At 42.1% G+C, this 14,788-nt stretch overlaps 1 protein-coding gene across 10 annotated transcripts in view; it reads left to right on the forward strand.

Moving 5' to 3' along the window:
* EPB41L3 (erythrocyte membrane protein band 4.1 like 3) overlaps positions 1 to 14,788 on the forward strand; it is a 147,370-nt gene that overhangs the window by 97,396 nt on the left and 35,186 nt on the right. For all 10 annotated transcript variants that reach the window (XM_042909903.1, XM_042909912.1, XM_042909907.1 and 7 more), the window contains exons 6-8: positions 7,675 to 7,750; positions 10,079 to 10,297; positions 10,632 to 10,719. In XM_042909903.1, coding sequence (XP_042765837.1) covers positions 7,675 to 7,750; positions 10,079 to 10,297; positions 10,632 to 10,719 — 383 coding nt within the window. The remainder of the gene's footprint in view (positions 1 to 7,674; positions 7,751 to 10,078; positions 10,298 to 10,631; positions 10,720 to 14,788) is intronic.

Here is a 14,788-nt window from a genome sequence, read left to right on the forward strand (position 1 = left end):
ATTTTTAATCATCACAGCTCAGGAATAAAATGACTATGACATTTGACCTATTTCCCTGCTTGTGCACAGAGTGTGAAATGTGATTTAATCAGGTGATGCTGCAGTTGACAATTAACCATTTAAAAGTTCCAAACTTAATTAATGTTAATTAAGCCTAACTGCCACAAAAGTATAAAAGTCAAGTTAAAGGTAATAGTCACTGACTAGTTGAGAAATAGAGTAACAAGTCAGACTGAAGTTTACTATCTGGTAACGGCCTCTATTCTTTTTTTTTTAATGTTTGTTTATTTTTGAGAGAGAGTGAGAGAGAGAGAGTGTGTGTGTGTGTGTGTGTGTGTGTGTGTGTGTGTGAGCAGAGGAGGGGCAGAGATTAAGGGAGGCACAGAATCCAAAACTGGCTCCAGGCTCTGAGCTGTCAGCACAGAGCCCGATGCGGGGCTCGAACCCACAGATTGAGATCATGACCTGAGCCGAAGTCGAACGTTTAACCGACCGAGCCACCCAGGTGCCCCAACAACCTCTGTTCTTGGTCCCTAAAGGCAAGTTAAGAAATGCATATTTCCTAACGGACAAAACAATTGCAGGAACAGCCCACGAAACTGAAATACAGGTAGCTAGAAAGTATGAGACAAGTTGCTACATCTTACTAATAGTTAAATGCAAATTAGACATCCTTTTTCACTTACGCAGATTAACAAAGATTGTGCAAGTTTACTAACGCACTGCACTAGCAGCTACGTGCACAGCTAGTAGAGTGTGAATTGGTACAACCCTTTAAAGACGGTACTGAGTCAGTATTTATTAAAATTTAAAATGCGCTTGTTCTTTGACCCCGAATTTTACTTGTAGAAATTTATCAAGGATTTCCGGTGCCTTTGAATGTGCTGAGATATTAGAACACACCATGTTCTAATAAAAAATAATGAGTAGTGAGCCGTGTGAAATGGCTTAATAGTAGATATCTCAAAAAAGTCACTCTAATGTAGATATTAGAGAGACTAATGATTATGTATATAGCTAAACATGTTTATCATATTTTTAGGAGAAATTTGATATATTTGCTAATAAGAAACTTGGTAATCAAGTTTTTCATGGAGTTTTTTCATGAAGTTACTAAAAGCAGATGTGTTGAATGTGTATCCTAATATGTTGCCCATAAGGTCTTCTGTATTCATCTAATTAATGAAATGCTATTTCTTTCTTGGGTGATTTGTAATCACAAAAAGCCCTTTGAAAATATTTGGTAGAAATAAATTGGGATTGGGGTGCCTGGGTGGCTTAGGTGGTTAAAGTGTCCGACTCTTGATCCCGACTCGGGTCATCATGTCACAGTTTGAGTTTGAGCCCCGCGTCGGCTCTGTGCTGACAGCCTGGAGCCTGCTTAGGATTCTGTCTTTCCCTCTCGGGGCCCCTTCACTGCTTGCTCTCTCTCAAAATAAATAAACTTAAAAAAAAAAAAAAAAGGAACAAGAAGAAGAAATCGGGATTGAAACCAGGGATAGCTCCAGTTGTGAAAACACTCCTTTTCATTCCGAGTCCTAATAAAAAATGTGTGATGATGAGTGTGTCCTAGGAATTTTTTCATGAAGTTACTAAAAGCAGATGTGTTGAATATGTATCCTAATATGTTGTGCATAAAGTCTTCTATATTCATCTAATTAATGAAATGCTATTTCTTTCTTAGGTGATTTGTAATCACAAAAAAGCCCTTTGAAAATATATTAAATGTCAGGGATAAGTCACAATATTGGTAGAAGAAAAGCTGTATAAACATCTATTTTCTTCTCTCTTGCTAATGGAATTCTTTTCTTTTTCCTTAACTTCCATTTATCCTGTCCTCCTACCTTTCTTTCTGAGAGAAGAAACAGGGCAATAAGAACTGAGATTTAAAGGATATTTTCATCATGCAGCTTAGGCGATACTTGTGACTGCAACATAAAGAAAACTAAGTGATAATCCTGCAGATAGAGGAGGAAACAAGGAAAATTGGAATTTTTTTAAATTGAATCTGGTATTTTTATCTGTATTCCTTTTGGTTCCCATGCACCAACGTGCCCTCTTTCCACAAAATTTACATCCTATCAACGCAAAGAACTGTTAAATCAAATGGAATTATTGTACCATCATCTCCTTTTCATAAATATAAATGAAAGCCAGGAAATACAGATCAAAACCACAAGGAGATATGTATCACCTGTCAGAAAGGCTAATACTGGGTGGCTCAGTTGGTTGAGCATCTGACTCTTGATTTCGGCTCTGGTCATGATCTCATGGTTGTGAGATCGAGCCCTGTGTTGGGCTCTGTGCTGAGCACGGAGCCTGCTTAGGAGTCTCTCTCCTCCCCGGGTCCTCTCCCCTGCTCACGCCCTCATGCTTGCTTGCCAGCTCACTCGCTCTCGAAAATAAAAAAAAAAAACAACAACAATAAAATGTTAAAAAGGATAACGTCAGAAAGACAAACAAGTGTTTGCGAGGATGCAGAGAAAAGACACCTGTGTGCACTGTTGATGGGAATGTAAATCAGTGCAGCCGCTGTGGAAAACAGTACGGAGGTTCCTCAAAAAACTAAAAATAGGACTAACATATAACGCAGCAATTTTACTTCGGGGCATTTAGCCACAGAAAACCAAAACACTAATTTAAAAAGATATACTCACATCTGCGTTTTATCACAGCAATTATTTATTTATTTTTTATTTCTTTTAAATTTTTTTTAATGTTTATTATTTTTGAGAGAGAGACAGAGTGTGAGGGGGACAAGGGCAGAGGGAGAGGGAGACACAGAATCTGAAGCAGGCTTCAGGCTCTGAGCTATGATCACAGAGCCTGACGCAGGGCTTGAACTCCTGAGCCACGAGGTCATGACCTAAGCTGAAATCGGATGCTCAACCGACTGAGCCACCCAGGTGCCCCTATTGCAGCATTATTTATAATAGCCAAGATATGGAAGCAGCCCAAGTGTCCATGGACTAATGAATGAATAAAGAAGAGGTGGTGTGTGTGTGTGTGTGTGTGTGTGTGTGTGTGTGTGTGTGTGTGTAAAATATTACTCAGCCGTAAAAAAGAATGAGATTTGCTATTTGCAACAGCATGGATGGACCTCGAGTATGTTATGCTAAGTGAAGTAAGTCAGAAAAAGACAAATATCGTATGGTTTCACTTCTGTGTGGAATCTGAAAAACAAAATAAACAAAGCAGAAACAGATCTACAAATACAGAGAACTGATGGTGGCCAGAGGGGAGGTGGGGGGCGGGGCGGGTGGGGGGGTCATGGGCAAAAATGGGTGAAGGGGAGTGGGAGATAGGGGCTTCCGGGTGTGGAATGAATAAGTCACAGGGATGAAAGATACTACGTAAGGAATATAGTCAGTGGATTGTGATGATGATGTGTGGTGATAGATGGTAGCTGCATTTGTGAGCACAGCATAGCGTAATGTCTAGAGTTGTCCAAGCACCATGTTATACATCTGAAACTAATGTAACATTGAGTGTCAAATATACTTGAGTTAAAATGCATATACATGCATATTTTAGAATACATACACATTTATGTATGTATGTATGTATGTATTTATTTATTTATATATTTAAATGATTGAAGGAAGTTTTCTTTTCATGCTGTAGCTCCACAGTATGTCTGTAGAATTAGGTCTTCTCAGAGAAGGGCAGTCAACCTGATATGTTAAGTTACTTAAGAATTTAAGTTACAGGGGTGCCTGGGTGGCCCAGTTAGTTGGGGGACCAACTTCAGCTCCGGTCATGATCTCAAGGTCTGTGGGTTCAAGCCCCGCGTCAGGCTCTGTGCTGACAGCTCAGAGCCCGGAGCCTCCTCCAGATGCTGGGTCTCCTCTCTGTCTTCTCTTCCCCCCCTCCCTTGTGTTCTCTCTATGAAAAATAAACATTTAAATATTTTTTTAAAAAGACTTTAAGTTACTAATTGATGAGAAATAGTAAATTCTGAAACTGAAGAGTTTGTTCTTACCAAAAAATGATAATTCTAGTCATTTTAATGCAGACCAGATGTTTAAATTTCTAAAAATACTGTATTTTGTGATGTAAATATATTTATAATATAATCATTTCATGCTATACAGTATATGATCTATATAGTGTATATAGTAATTTATAGTAATTTTATGCCATGAATGCAGCATACTTAAAAATTCAAGATTTGGCAGCCATACAATACTAAGTTAGAATTTTCAATAAGAATGAACTCTTCAGTTTCATAGTTTTCTATCACAAATTTGTGATGAAATCCTGTGTCAACATTTTAGGAATATCATTTTAACACATTCAAGTGGTTTCTTGTTTCTAAGCAGGGCCATCATCTGAGCAGATTCAGGCTTGTGAGCCCATCATTACATAATCATAGTTTCCCAGTTGATTGGTTTCTATAAGATTCTTTTTTTTTTTTTTTTAACGTTTATTTATTTTTGGGACAGAGAGAGACAGAGCATGAACGGGGGAGGGGCAGAGAGAGAGGGAGACACAGAATCGGAAGCAGGCTCCAGGCTCTGAGCCATCAGCCCAGAGCCTGACGCGGGGCTCGAACTCACGCTCCGCGAGATCGTGACCTGAGCTGAAGTCGGACGCTTAACCGACTGAACCACCCAGGCGCCCCATCTATAAGATTCTTTATGGGAATATATATTCGAGCCGTAATCTGCCTCTCTCGTTAATTTCAAATCTTACGCCTCATTTAACTAGATTTTTTTTCTTGATGGGGGATAGATTGTAGTTTCCTTAAACATCCCACTTCAAAGTATGGTCCCCAAGCCCACCTGTCTTGAAACCACAAGGGGGTTTATTAAAACCACAAGTTCTGGAACACCTGGGTGGCTCAGTTGGTTAAGCGTCCCAACTCTTGATTTAGGTTCGGGTCATGATCTCACCGTTTCGTGAGTTTAGGCCCCATGTCGGGCTCTGCGCTGACAGTGTGGGGCCGGCTTGGGATTCTCTCTCCCCCTCTCCTCATGCTCTCACTCTCTCTCAAGATAACTAAACATTAAAAAAAGAAAAAAAAAAAAAAAAAACCACACACACACACAAGTTCCTGGGCCTGTACACCAAATCTTTTGAATAAAAATCTCTGGGTAGACAAGGGATACAGGAGTACTGATGCAGAGGGGCACATGTACCCCAATGTTTATAGCAGCACTCTCAACAATAGCCAAATTATGGAAAGAGCCTAAATGTCAATCAACTGATGAATGGATAAAGAAATTGTGGTTTATACACAATGGAGTACTACATGGCAATGAGAAAGAATGAAATATGGCCCTTTGTAGCAACATGGATGGAACTGGAGAGTGTGATGCTAAGTGAAATAAGCCATACAGAGAAAGACAGATACCATATGGTTTCACTCTTATGTGGATCCTGAGAAACTTAACAGGAACCCATGGGGGAGGGGTAGAAAAAAAAAAAAGAGGTTAGAGTGGGAGAGAGCCAAAGCATAAGAGACTCTTAAAAACTGCGAACAAACTAAGGGTTGATGGGGGTGGGAGGGAGGGGAGGGTGGGTGATGGGTATTGAGGAGGGCACCTTTTGGGATGAGCACTGGGTGTTGTATGGAAACCAATTTGACAATAAACTTCATATATTGAAAAAGAAATAATAAAGGCTCATTTAAAAAAAAAAAATCTCTGGGTAGAGCCTAGGAATTGCCATTTTTAGCAAGCACCTCAGGCCAACTATAGTTTGAAATTTATTTTCCCGCTGTGAGGATTTTTGCATTGAAATATCTTTCTTCTACTTTTATTATGTCTTAGTTTCCAACCTAGAATGTTTATCTTAAATTTATTATGAGATTGTTTAGTTACATTGCTAAACTATTCATTGGATTCGAGGCATACTTTGAAATGGATAAAAATTATAAAAGAGCAATAAATCCATTTCTCATAACTAATCCGTTAACTTTCCTTCCAGTTGCTTGGGGGGGAAGCCAGCTCTCATTTATGAACCTCACCACTGGCAAGCAGTGAGGAGATCCATCATAGCAGAAAATGAATAGGAATCAATAGGAAAGTAAAACCAGATCAGACCATTTTTCAAGTAACAAAAGGACTTGGAAGAATAATCACTAGAAATATATTGGATTGACCGATAGCTTATAATTCTTACTGCCCATGTTTCAGTAATATTTTCTGAGTGATTTAAAAATGATATTAAGCAGCCAGCGATACCTGGCCTTATGCCACTTCTTTAAAAGACAACTCGGGGAGTGATCCTGCCGTGTGGAATTTTAAGTATAATATGAATGGTAGCATCAAGAATATGCTAGAACTAATAAATGTACCTGTGCCGTTAAGATAGAATATAGGTATCCTCTGCAGCTAAGAGTGTTTGCCTCCTTCGCAAGAGAGTGGCCCAAAGAAAGCAGCTAGCACTTAAAATGCTACCCCTTTCTTCTGAATGTTTGCAAAGGACTTGTGGAGAAAATGGAAGTTTCCAGAAGTCAATTAATGGGGAGAAGAGGGTGTTAGGGCATCTTTGGGGAATATCTGAAACATAAGGGCTGGACTGTGAGGTCACAGAATCACAGAGTGAAAAGAGTGGCTACAGCTTGTGGTGTAGAGGAAAGGCTTCCAGCATGGAAGCCAGGGAGACTGGGAGGAATTTTTCAGGAGCACAGTCAGAATATAAGCAAGGTCTACACTGTGGCACTTCTGTGGTTACTACACGGAGGGAACAAATGTCTGGTGAAGGAACAGCCAGACTTTAATAAGGTCCTGCCTTAAAAGCCCAGAAGAGAAAAACGAAGTGAATGTGAATTAAAGGAGTGATCCGTTAGAGAGAAAGTACATGGAGAAAAGAAAAGGCTGTTTTTCCTTGTGTATAATGATAAACCACACACAGTTAGAGACAGTATTAATAAAACGGAGAGTTGAGTAGAGCTTAATAACGTTTCAAGCAGAAGTGTGGACAGTACAGAGAGTACGTGACTGTAAGCTGACACCTGGTTGATTCTTTTCCTTGCCGGAGAGGCCAAAAGTCGATGCCATAGGATAAAGACAGGCAAGACGTTAAGAGCATCAGCCCAAGTCGTGGCCTCGTAAGGAGGTGTGGAACTTAGTAAAGTACAGTTAATACATTCAGGCCTCTCTTGAACCAGGCATTTCCCCAAGTGAGAAAAGAATTTTCAGCAGCCTAGAGAGCAGCTCACAGAAATATTGACTACAAGAAACCTTCCATTAAAAAATATCTTGAACGGTTCCTTGCCATGTATTGTAATGGGATTTGACCTGCAATGGCAAAGCAAGAAGGACAAAGGAAATGGGATTGTGCCTGTACTCTTGGTCTGTGAGCTATCGAGAATGTCATAGCAATAGAACCAGTCAATTCCGGACTTGTCTGATTGAGGATTATCCGTACCACTCCTGTTTTGTCCCTCTTCCAAAGGCTTACCCTTGTCCCTGAGAAAGGGAGGAAGCCTAGTCAATTTCCAAGCTAGTTAGAAGCACCAGTACAGGATTTGGGCAAAAGACTAAAAACTCGATGAAGTTTCAGACCTATCTGGACTTCATTTGATGGAGACTTTCCGGTTTTCCACTTGGGAGCAAATGTTGCCTGGGTGTTAGTGCTTGGAGTTGAGTGAGGCAGTTCTAACTATCAGAATAAGAAATACAAAGGGCTTTTCTAAGGTTCCATTCTAATGTCTCCTCTCTGCAGGTGGTGCTTGGCACTTTTCATTTAATGTGAAATTTTACCCACCAGACCCCGCCCAGCTCTCTGAAGACATCACCAGGTATTTGAAAGTTGGCTCTGAAAAAAGGCAGGCATGTCGGGAAAGCTGCTTCTCTTTATTCTCCGGAGAAAAGCGTGCTTACGTCTGGTAACCTCACAGTCATCCCCACAGAAATGGCAAACCAAAGGCAACAGAGTGAGAACAAACATCTGATGAGAAGATTTGCCAAATCCTGTCTGTTCACAGTGAATCTTTGGTGCTAAGCTGATAGTTCCCTCTGCCTGACCGTGGCGGGAAAACACACAGCCCTGAGAAACTGTCATCCACCTGCCACGATCACAGTGGATGGGATTCAGCATTAAATGAAACAGCAATTCCTAGCAGTCCTGCTCTCAAACTCCGAGTCAAAAAAGTGTGCACGTGTGTATCATTTTTTAAATAGCTGCCGTGTATCTGATTGGTTTTATAAAAGGCATAAGCATCTAAGCAGCGATTTAAAAAAATGATACATACATGCACACGTATGATACACATAAACGTGTACATTTAAGAGTTTATTTTCCATGACCTGTCTAGACAAAATGATTAATTCATTTTGGCGAAAGAAGACCCAGAGAAAGGAATCGAATGTAAAACTATTCTTGTGCGATGACTGAGCTCCGGGTGTGAGAGGAGTTTCCTTTATGAGGCTGGCCTGGGTTTGCTGTGTGTTCTGGGCTTTTCCGCATCCTGCCTTGGAACCCCTGGCTCTCGCACCCTGGTTGGCAGTCAGTTTGCAGCCAGTCAGGGTGACGTTGTGCCATGTGTGCTGGGTTTTCTGTGTAAGCCTCACATCCTCCTTGGAGGGCTTTTCAGAAAAGGGAAAGGACTCAAAACTCTGGTGCCTTGCTATGAGTAAAAATAATTTCAGCAGGCATGTTAGGAGAAGGGCAAAAAATAGTTACAGAGGATTTCTTTTACATGTGCATGAAATCGAAGAAAATGTAGGATTTTTTATTTAAAGATAACTTTTTTTTTTAAATTTTTTTTTTCAACGTTTTTTATTTATTTTTGGGACAGAGAGAGACAGAGCATGAACGGGGGAGGGGCAGAGAGAGAGGGAGACACAGAATCTGAAACAGGCTCCAGGCTCCGAGCCATCAGCCCAGAGCCCGACGCGGGGCTCAAACTCACGGACCGCGAGATCGTGACCTGGCTGAAGTCGGACGCTTAACCGACTGCGCCACCCAGGCGCCCCTAAAAATAACTTTTTAATAATATTGAGGAACCACTTAATTGTGGCTGATTGATTGGTTATAGAGCCAAATACACCTGGATTTGAAATGCAGTGCACGCACGGTTCCCATCTATTTGTGCAATGTTTACAGAGCCTGTGAGTCTGTATTACATGGAGTTTCCTTCACATTTAGAGGGGACCTTAAGACTTTAATCATAGTCTTCAGCTTCAACCGATTGACAGTTTATCTCTTATATGAAAGGTATTTGTATATTTTATTATACCTCCATGCTGGGCCTTGAAGAGTATTTTTAAACGTCATCGATGTTAACACTTACCTTGGGGTCTTCTGCAGTTAGTATTAGATCTATAGATCTTGAAAAGCAGAGTAACAGGGGAGATAAGTCTGCTATGAATGGAGATACTTGCATGATTTCTCGGCCAAATTAGGTGGAACATGTTTTGTATTCCTTGAATAGAAAGCTGTTTACTTTTAATGAGGAGGTTCTCAGATTTTAAAGTAGTAAGTCTTCAGAGTTAATCTTCCTATCAATTGGATTCTAGAAAGTCCGCTAAATAAAAAAAAAAAAAAAAGAGAGAGAGAGAGAGAGAACTTGAAACAGGAGAAATTGTTCTCATAAAGAGACCACTGCATGAGGAATGCAGGAGGTTGAGAGCAGAGTTTATGATGGTGTAGCTGTTGAGTTACCTGAAATCTGGTCGTACGGCAGGACCTTTAACCGAGACTTTAAAATGATACTTCCTTAAGGCTGGTAGAGACCTAATAACTGCATTTAACAGCACCATTTTTGTATGATAATTCCCCCAACCAGAGATTGCAGTGAGTGTGTTGAGGGCTCATTTATTTGATTTTAAATGTTAGTTCTTGTAAAAGATGTTAAAGGAACAGGTCTTGAGGTTTCTTTTACTCTGTGCTTTAGTTATAAAAGCTTGTTTTATTATGAACATTGGCTTGCCTCTAGATGCCCTTAAATATTGTATTTTGTAGCCAAGCATTTTCCCCTGACATCCCAATCAAAATACAGATGAAGGAAAATTCTAGTGAGATTTTTCAACAGGAAGAACTCGCTTACAGTGCAGTATATATCAAGTGGCCTGCTTTTCACATGTCCTAACGCTGGCTCTTTGCCTTGTCTTTTGGTTCCTGGAAGGTACTACCTCTGCCTACAGTTGCGAGATGACATCGTGTCCGGAAGGCTGCCCTGCTCCTTTGTCACCCTGGCCCTGTTGGGCTCCTACACTGTCCAGTCAGAACTTGGAGACTATGACCCAGATGAATGCGGGAATGATTACATTAGTGAGTTCCGCTTCGCCCCAAACCACACGAAAGAACTGGAAGACAAAGTGATCGAGCTGCACAAGAGCCACAGGTCAGTGCAGAAACCCTGAAGACATGCGACTTAGCGTGTGCCTCGGTGGGTGAGCCTCACTGGCACTACCTGCTTTTCCCAGGACTGATGTCAGTGGCATGCAGGTTGGGACTGCAGCAGAGTGAAGTTCTGTACTTGGTGCAATTCTGGGTAGTTACGTTGTGGCTCCGATGCTCTTTGAGAGCCTTTTGTCTTGTTATTCTCCCCCAGCCCCTGCCGACCACAAACCTGCTAGTGCCTCTTCGGGGACTTGCTTAGTATATAGCCAGGGGCTACGTGGGAAATATTACAGAGAGCAAAGCAGCATTGTAACACGTTTTTTTTTTCTTATCAGAGGAATGACGCCAGCAGAAGCAGAGATGCATTTCTTGGAAAATGCCAAAAAGCTGTCCATGTATGGGGTCGATTTACATCATGCCAAGGTACGCATTTTTCAAACCCCAACCTTCCTATTCAGTTGTATTAAATTCAAGGTTATTATTAATACAGGCCGGTGATTTTTACTACAGGCATTATAAACAGAAACTGGGGGATTCCAATCCGTGCTTGCTTTTAAGGCCTGCTCAATGATAAAGCACATTCAGCTCTCTGATACTTGGACTGAAGGGTTTGCTCTGCATGGCTCAAACTCCCATTGCTCCTGGCCTCGGCTCCTGAAAGGTCACAGTAGGCAAAGCCTCCGATTGCCTGTTGGTTCAGTTATAAATGTATCTTCACATCGCAAGCTCCTAACTCAGCCCCCTTCCCTGTCACAGTTTTATCTCCCACTTTGTGCCAACACGTGCCCTTTGCTTCTGCCAGATCCTGTCTCTGCCTTTTCCCTGAATATGCCTATCTTTCTCTGGGCTGTCCTCCTTCCTGTCTACCTGTCCAACCTTGGCCAACTGTCCAAGACCCAATCGTCACATCTCTTATGTGCCAAGTGCTCTTTATGCCTCTGTCCTGGATGATGACCCGGCACACAGCAAATACCCATTAAATTGAAATAACTCTCTAGAACTTGGGTTCTCTGACAGACAATCAGTGCTTTGAAATAAGGTTATAATTTTGAAGTTCCACTAAAATTAACCCCCCAGGCTAAGGCTTGCCTAGTTGATTGGTGGCCGGCGAAATGTTAAAATTCTATCTTGGCTACGGAGTCTTTTGAAGAAGTTGGGACCGGGCTGTAGGAGGGTTGAGGTGGCGAAGTTGCGTAAAGCTGTTTACTTTGGGTCACACTTTTCCCAGAATCTCTGTATTTTTCAGCAGTGAGAGAATGACTGTAGGGGCTATTAGTCTATTATTTGAGCAGCTATGAACAAAGGTACTGGAGAAGAAGCACGGGAAGCCTTACGAAAACTTTCATCCAAAACATAGGAAGTTTGTTAGGATCGTGGGGGTCGATGCTGGAACTTTTAGTAGCCTTAAAAAGATGAGTGTTTGAAGTTCAGAGGCAGTTTCTTCTGACTTGGGCTGTCAGGAGACCATCACTCCCGTATGGGAGCGTGCCTTTAGTACTAACGGACTGCATAGTCACCAGTTTTGGGACCCAAGGAACACGCAGTTAACGGGCTTCCAGGCATGCAAGTATCTTACACCGTTACGGTTGGGGCCAAGAAACGAAGAGAGTTTCAGCTGGCTCGCGACAACCCAGGGGACCCGTCTGTGATCTGCAGGCTCTGTTGATGCTGGAGTGGGGCCCCTCCCTGCTTGGCTCTCAGTGAGCAGACTGATCCCCACTGAGTTTGGACAAGGAAATGGTGGCCATCCGATAAACACAGGTTTGATTGCTTCTGCCTGCAGACCATGCTGTAGATCATACAGGACAGGCACTTCCAAGGCCTGAAGGCCTGAACACTAGCAAAATCTCATAGACTCGGCTGGGGCATACCTACCTGAGGGATGTGTCGGTACATGGAATGCCGAGCTCTTTGACATTGGTGTGTAATTACAACAGCAGGTATAGCTCTGTTTACTTGCCAGTTTGTTATTCTGTTTTTTCACTTCTTTCTCACTCAGATAAGAAAATGTTGTGTATTTTATGCTATAGAAGGCAGGATGAGGATTCAAAAAAAGGGACATAAGCTAAGATTGCTTTTCTCTTCGAGCTTTTCCCTAGGTGGCTAACAGATAAGGAAACAAGAAGGAAATGAAGGTAGCCTGAAAATTCGAGCAAATTGAAAGCTTGTTTTTTGAGTTACATTACTCACGATGGTTCACTTACTGCCCAGGAAAAATAAATAAGTAAAAGATTAGGGCATACATTTGGGGCAGTACAGCTCTAGATTTATCAGTGGTCCTATCAGTACAAATAAAAATCACTTAACATCGCTATAACTACTAAATTAAAATAGATCACTGCTTTTTCATTCACTAATATGATATGAAATCACTCCAATTAAAAAGAAAGAGTTAAGGAAGCACCATTGCAGCCCATTACAGGATTTCATCTGAATATTAAGTATAACGAATGTTCAGCTGCGGACTCCCATTTTCTGGCACAGCCACACTCCATCATTTCAAGGAGGAAATTTACTGAATTAAATTAGAACTGATTTCCGGTTATAAGTGAGATGCTTCTCTTCTGTGGATGGTATAAAGCCCTGGGCTTTAGGGCCTATTTAGAATTTCTGAATTGTGATTTTGGACTCCATGGCTCTGTATAAAGAATACATAACATATTATTAGATGCGGGTCTCTAGTTTTGGAAAACCTATTCTAAATGCTTTGTCTTTTTGTCTTAGGAAGACTGCCTCTGCTTGTTTGTCATTTAATGTCAGTCTGAGTAGGTGCTGTCAGAGTCATTTATTCCACATAAGATTCTGAAATACAGATAAAACTCCTTATTGGGTAGCCCATGGACCGAGTGATAAGTGAAGGATGCAGAGTTTGAGCAGTGATTTTAAATTAAGGGAAGAGTACGCTCATTTGTTTTATTATTTTTTTTTTTAATTTTTTTTTTCAACGTTTTTTATTTATTTTTGGGACAGAGAGAGACAGAGCATGAACGGGGGAGGGGCAGAGAGAGAGGGAGACACAGAATCGGAAACAGGCTCCAGGCTCCGAGCCATCAGCCCAGAGCCTGACTCGGGGCTCGAACTCACGGACCGCGAGATCGTGACCTGGCCGAAGTCGGACGCTTAACCGACTGCACCACCCAGGCGCCCCTCATTTGTTTTAATTATGATAGACTGAGACCATCCAGATCTCCCTTCAGTGCTCCCTGCTAAAGGGAGCATCTAATGTGTTTATTGGTAGGGAAACACCCACGTCCCCAGTAAAGACTGCTGTGACAGCTTTCGGTACAAAAAAATTACCACGCTGACGTCAGGACTACGGGCTGTGGCAGAACACTTGATAATCAAACGTGTTCCTCTGTTGTTACTTCGGAGTAACGACATGGAAACGTTGGTTCAGTTTAAAACCCCACCTATTCCTGACGTTTTCTTTCTTCCCTTGCCCTCTCTTTCAACAAACGTGTGATGGCTTAATGCCTGCTAGGGAGGTGCTGTATGACCGCTGATTGGGCAAAGGTAAAACAGAGCTCCTGCCCTCAAGCAGCTTCCAGTCTTGAGGAGAGCACGGTGTGGGAGGGAGCTGATTGGAGCGCCACTTGCTTGGGGTGTGCTGGCGACGACAGCATGATACAGGGACGCGGGAGGCCTGTGTGGTGGAGAGGAGGGGTCAGAGGAGGCTTCTTCCCCCGGAAGGATTCTGGCTTCTCGTTACTCAAAGACACTAATGGGCGATTTAAAAATAATAATAACAACGAAAGAGCTTTTAAGTGTCCTTTCTTCCGTAGGTCAAAGGCCTAGTTCCCCAACTAAGCTCTGTATTTATCACCCAGAAAGCGAATCAAGGACCTTTAATCAAACAGTCCTCCCCTCTGCCTGCATTTCTGCTCCGGCGCGAGGAGTCACCTCTGAGCGGCCCTGTGAGCACATTGGCTGGTTCTGAAGGATCAATAGTGCCAGCTATTTGTCAGTATCAGGCTCTAGCTCTTCCAATTGCTCGTTCAGATGAAAGCCCCTGATAAATGGTGGACAGCTTCTGATCTTTGAGCTTCTCCTCAGAATTTAATTATGTTGTAATATCCTGCCATCAAGTATTTCCACTTCTGTAGAGTAATTTTGTACCTTAATGGAGCGATCTGTTTCCAGGGTAAAATACTTCATTTTAATCCAGTTAGATGGTATTTGTAGACTTAAGTTTCCTAGAGATGGACCGAAATATTTATTTTTGATTCTGGAAATGTTCATTTTCTGCCTTGCACTGGCAAGATTGAGGAAGTAAATGCCCACAGTGGGGATGAGTCAGACTCTCCTGTTTGGATTCTTCCGTATCCCCCTCCCCTCTTCACCGCTGCAGAGTGACTCAGTTCCAGGGACAGTCCTGCTGATTAATACGTGGCAGAAGACCTCAGCTTCACCTCCTATGTGCCCCCTGCTTCCGACATCCAGTGTGACAAGGAGATGGGGACGGAGCCTCACACACAGTCCTGCCTTCTGTCCT

This window comes from Panthera leo, chromosome D3 (assembly GCF_018350215.1).
Source record: "Panthera leo isolate Ple1 chromosome D3, P.leo_Ple1_pat1.1, whole genome shotgun sequence".
In the NCBI taxonomy this organism is placed as follows: Eukaryota; Metazoa; Chordata; class Mammalia; order Carnivora; family Felidae; genus Panthera; species Panthera leo.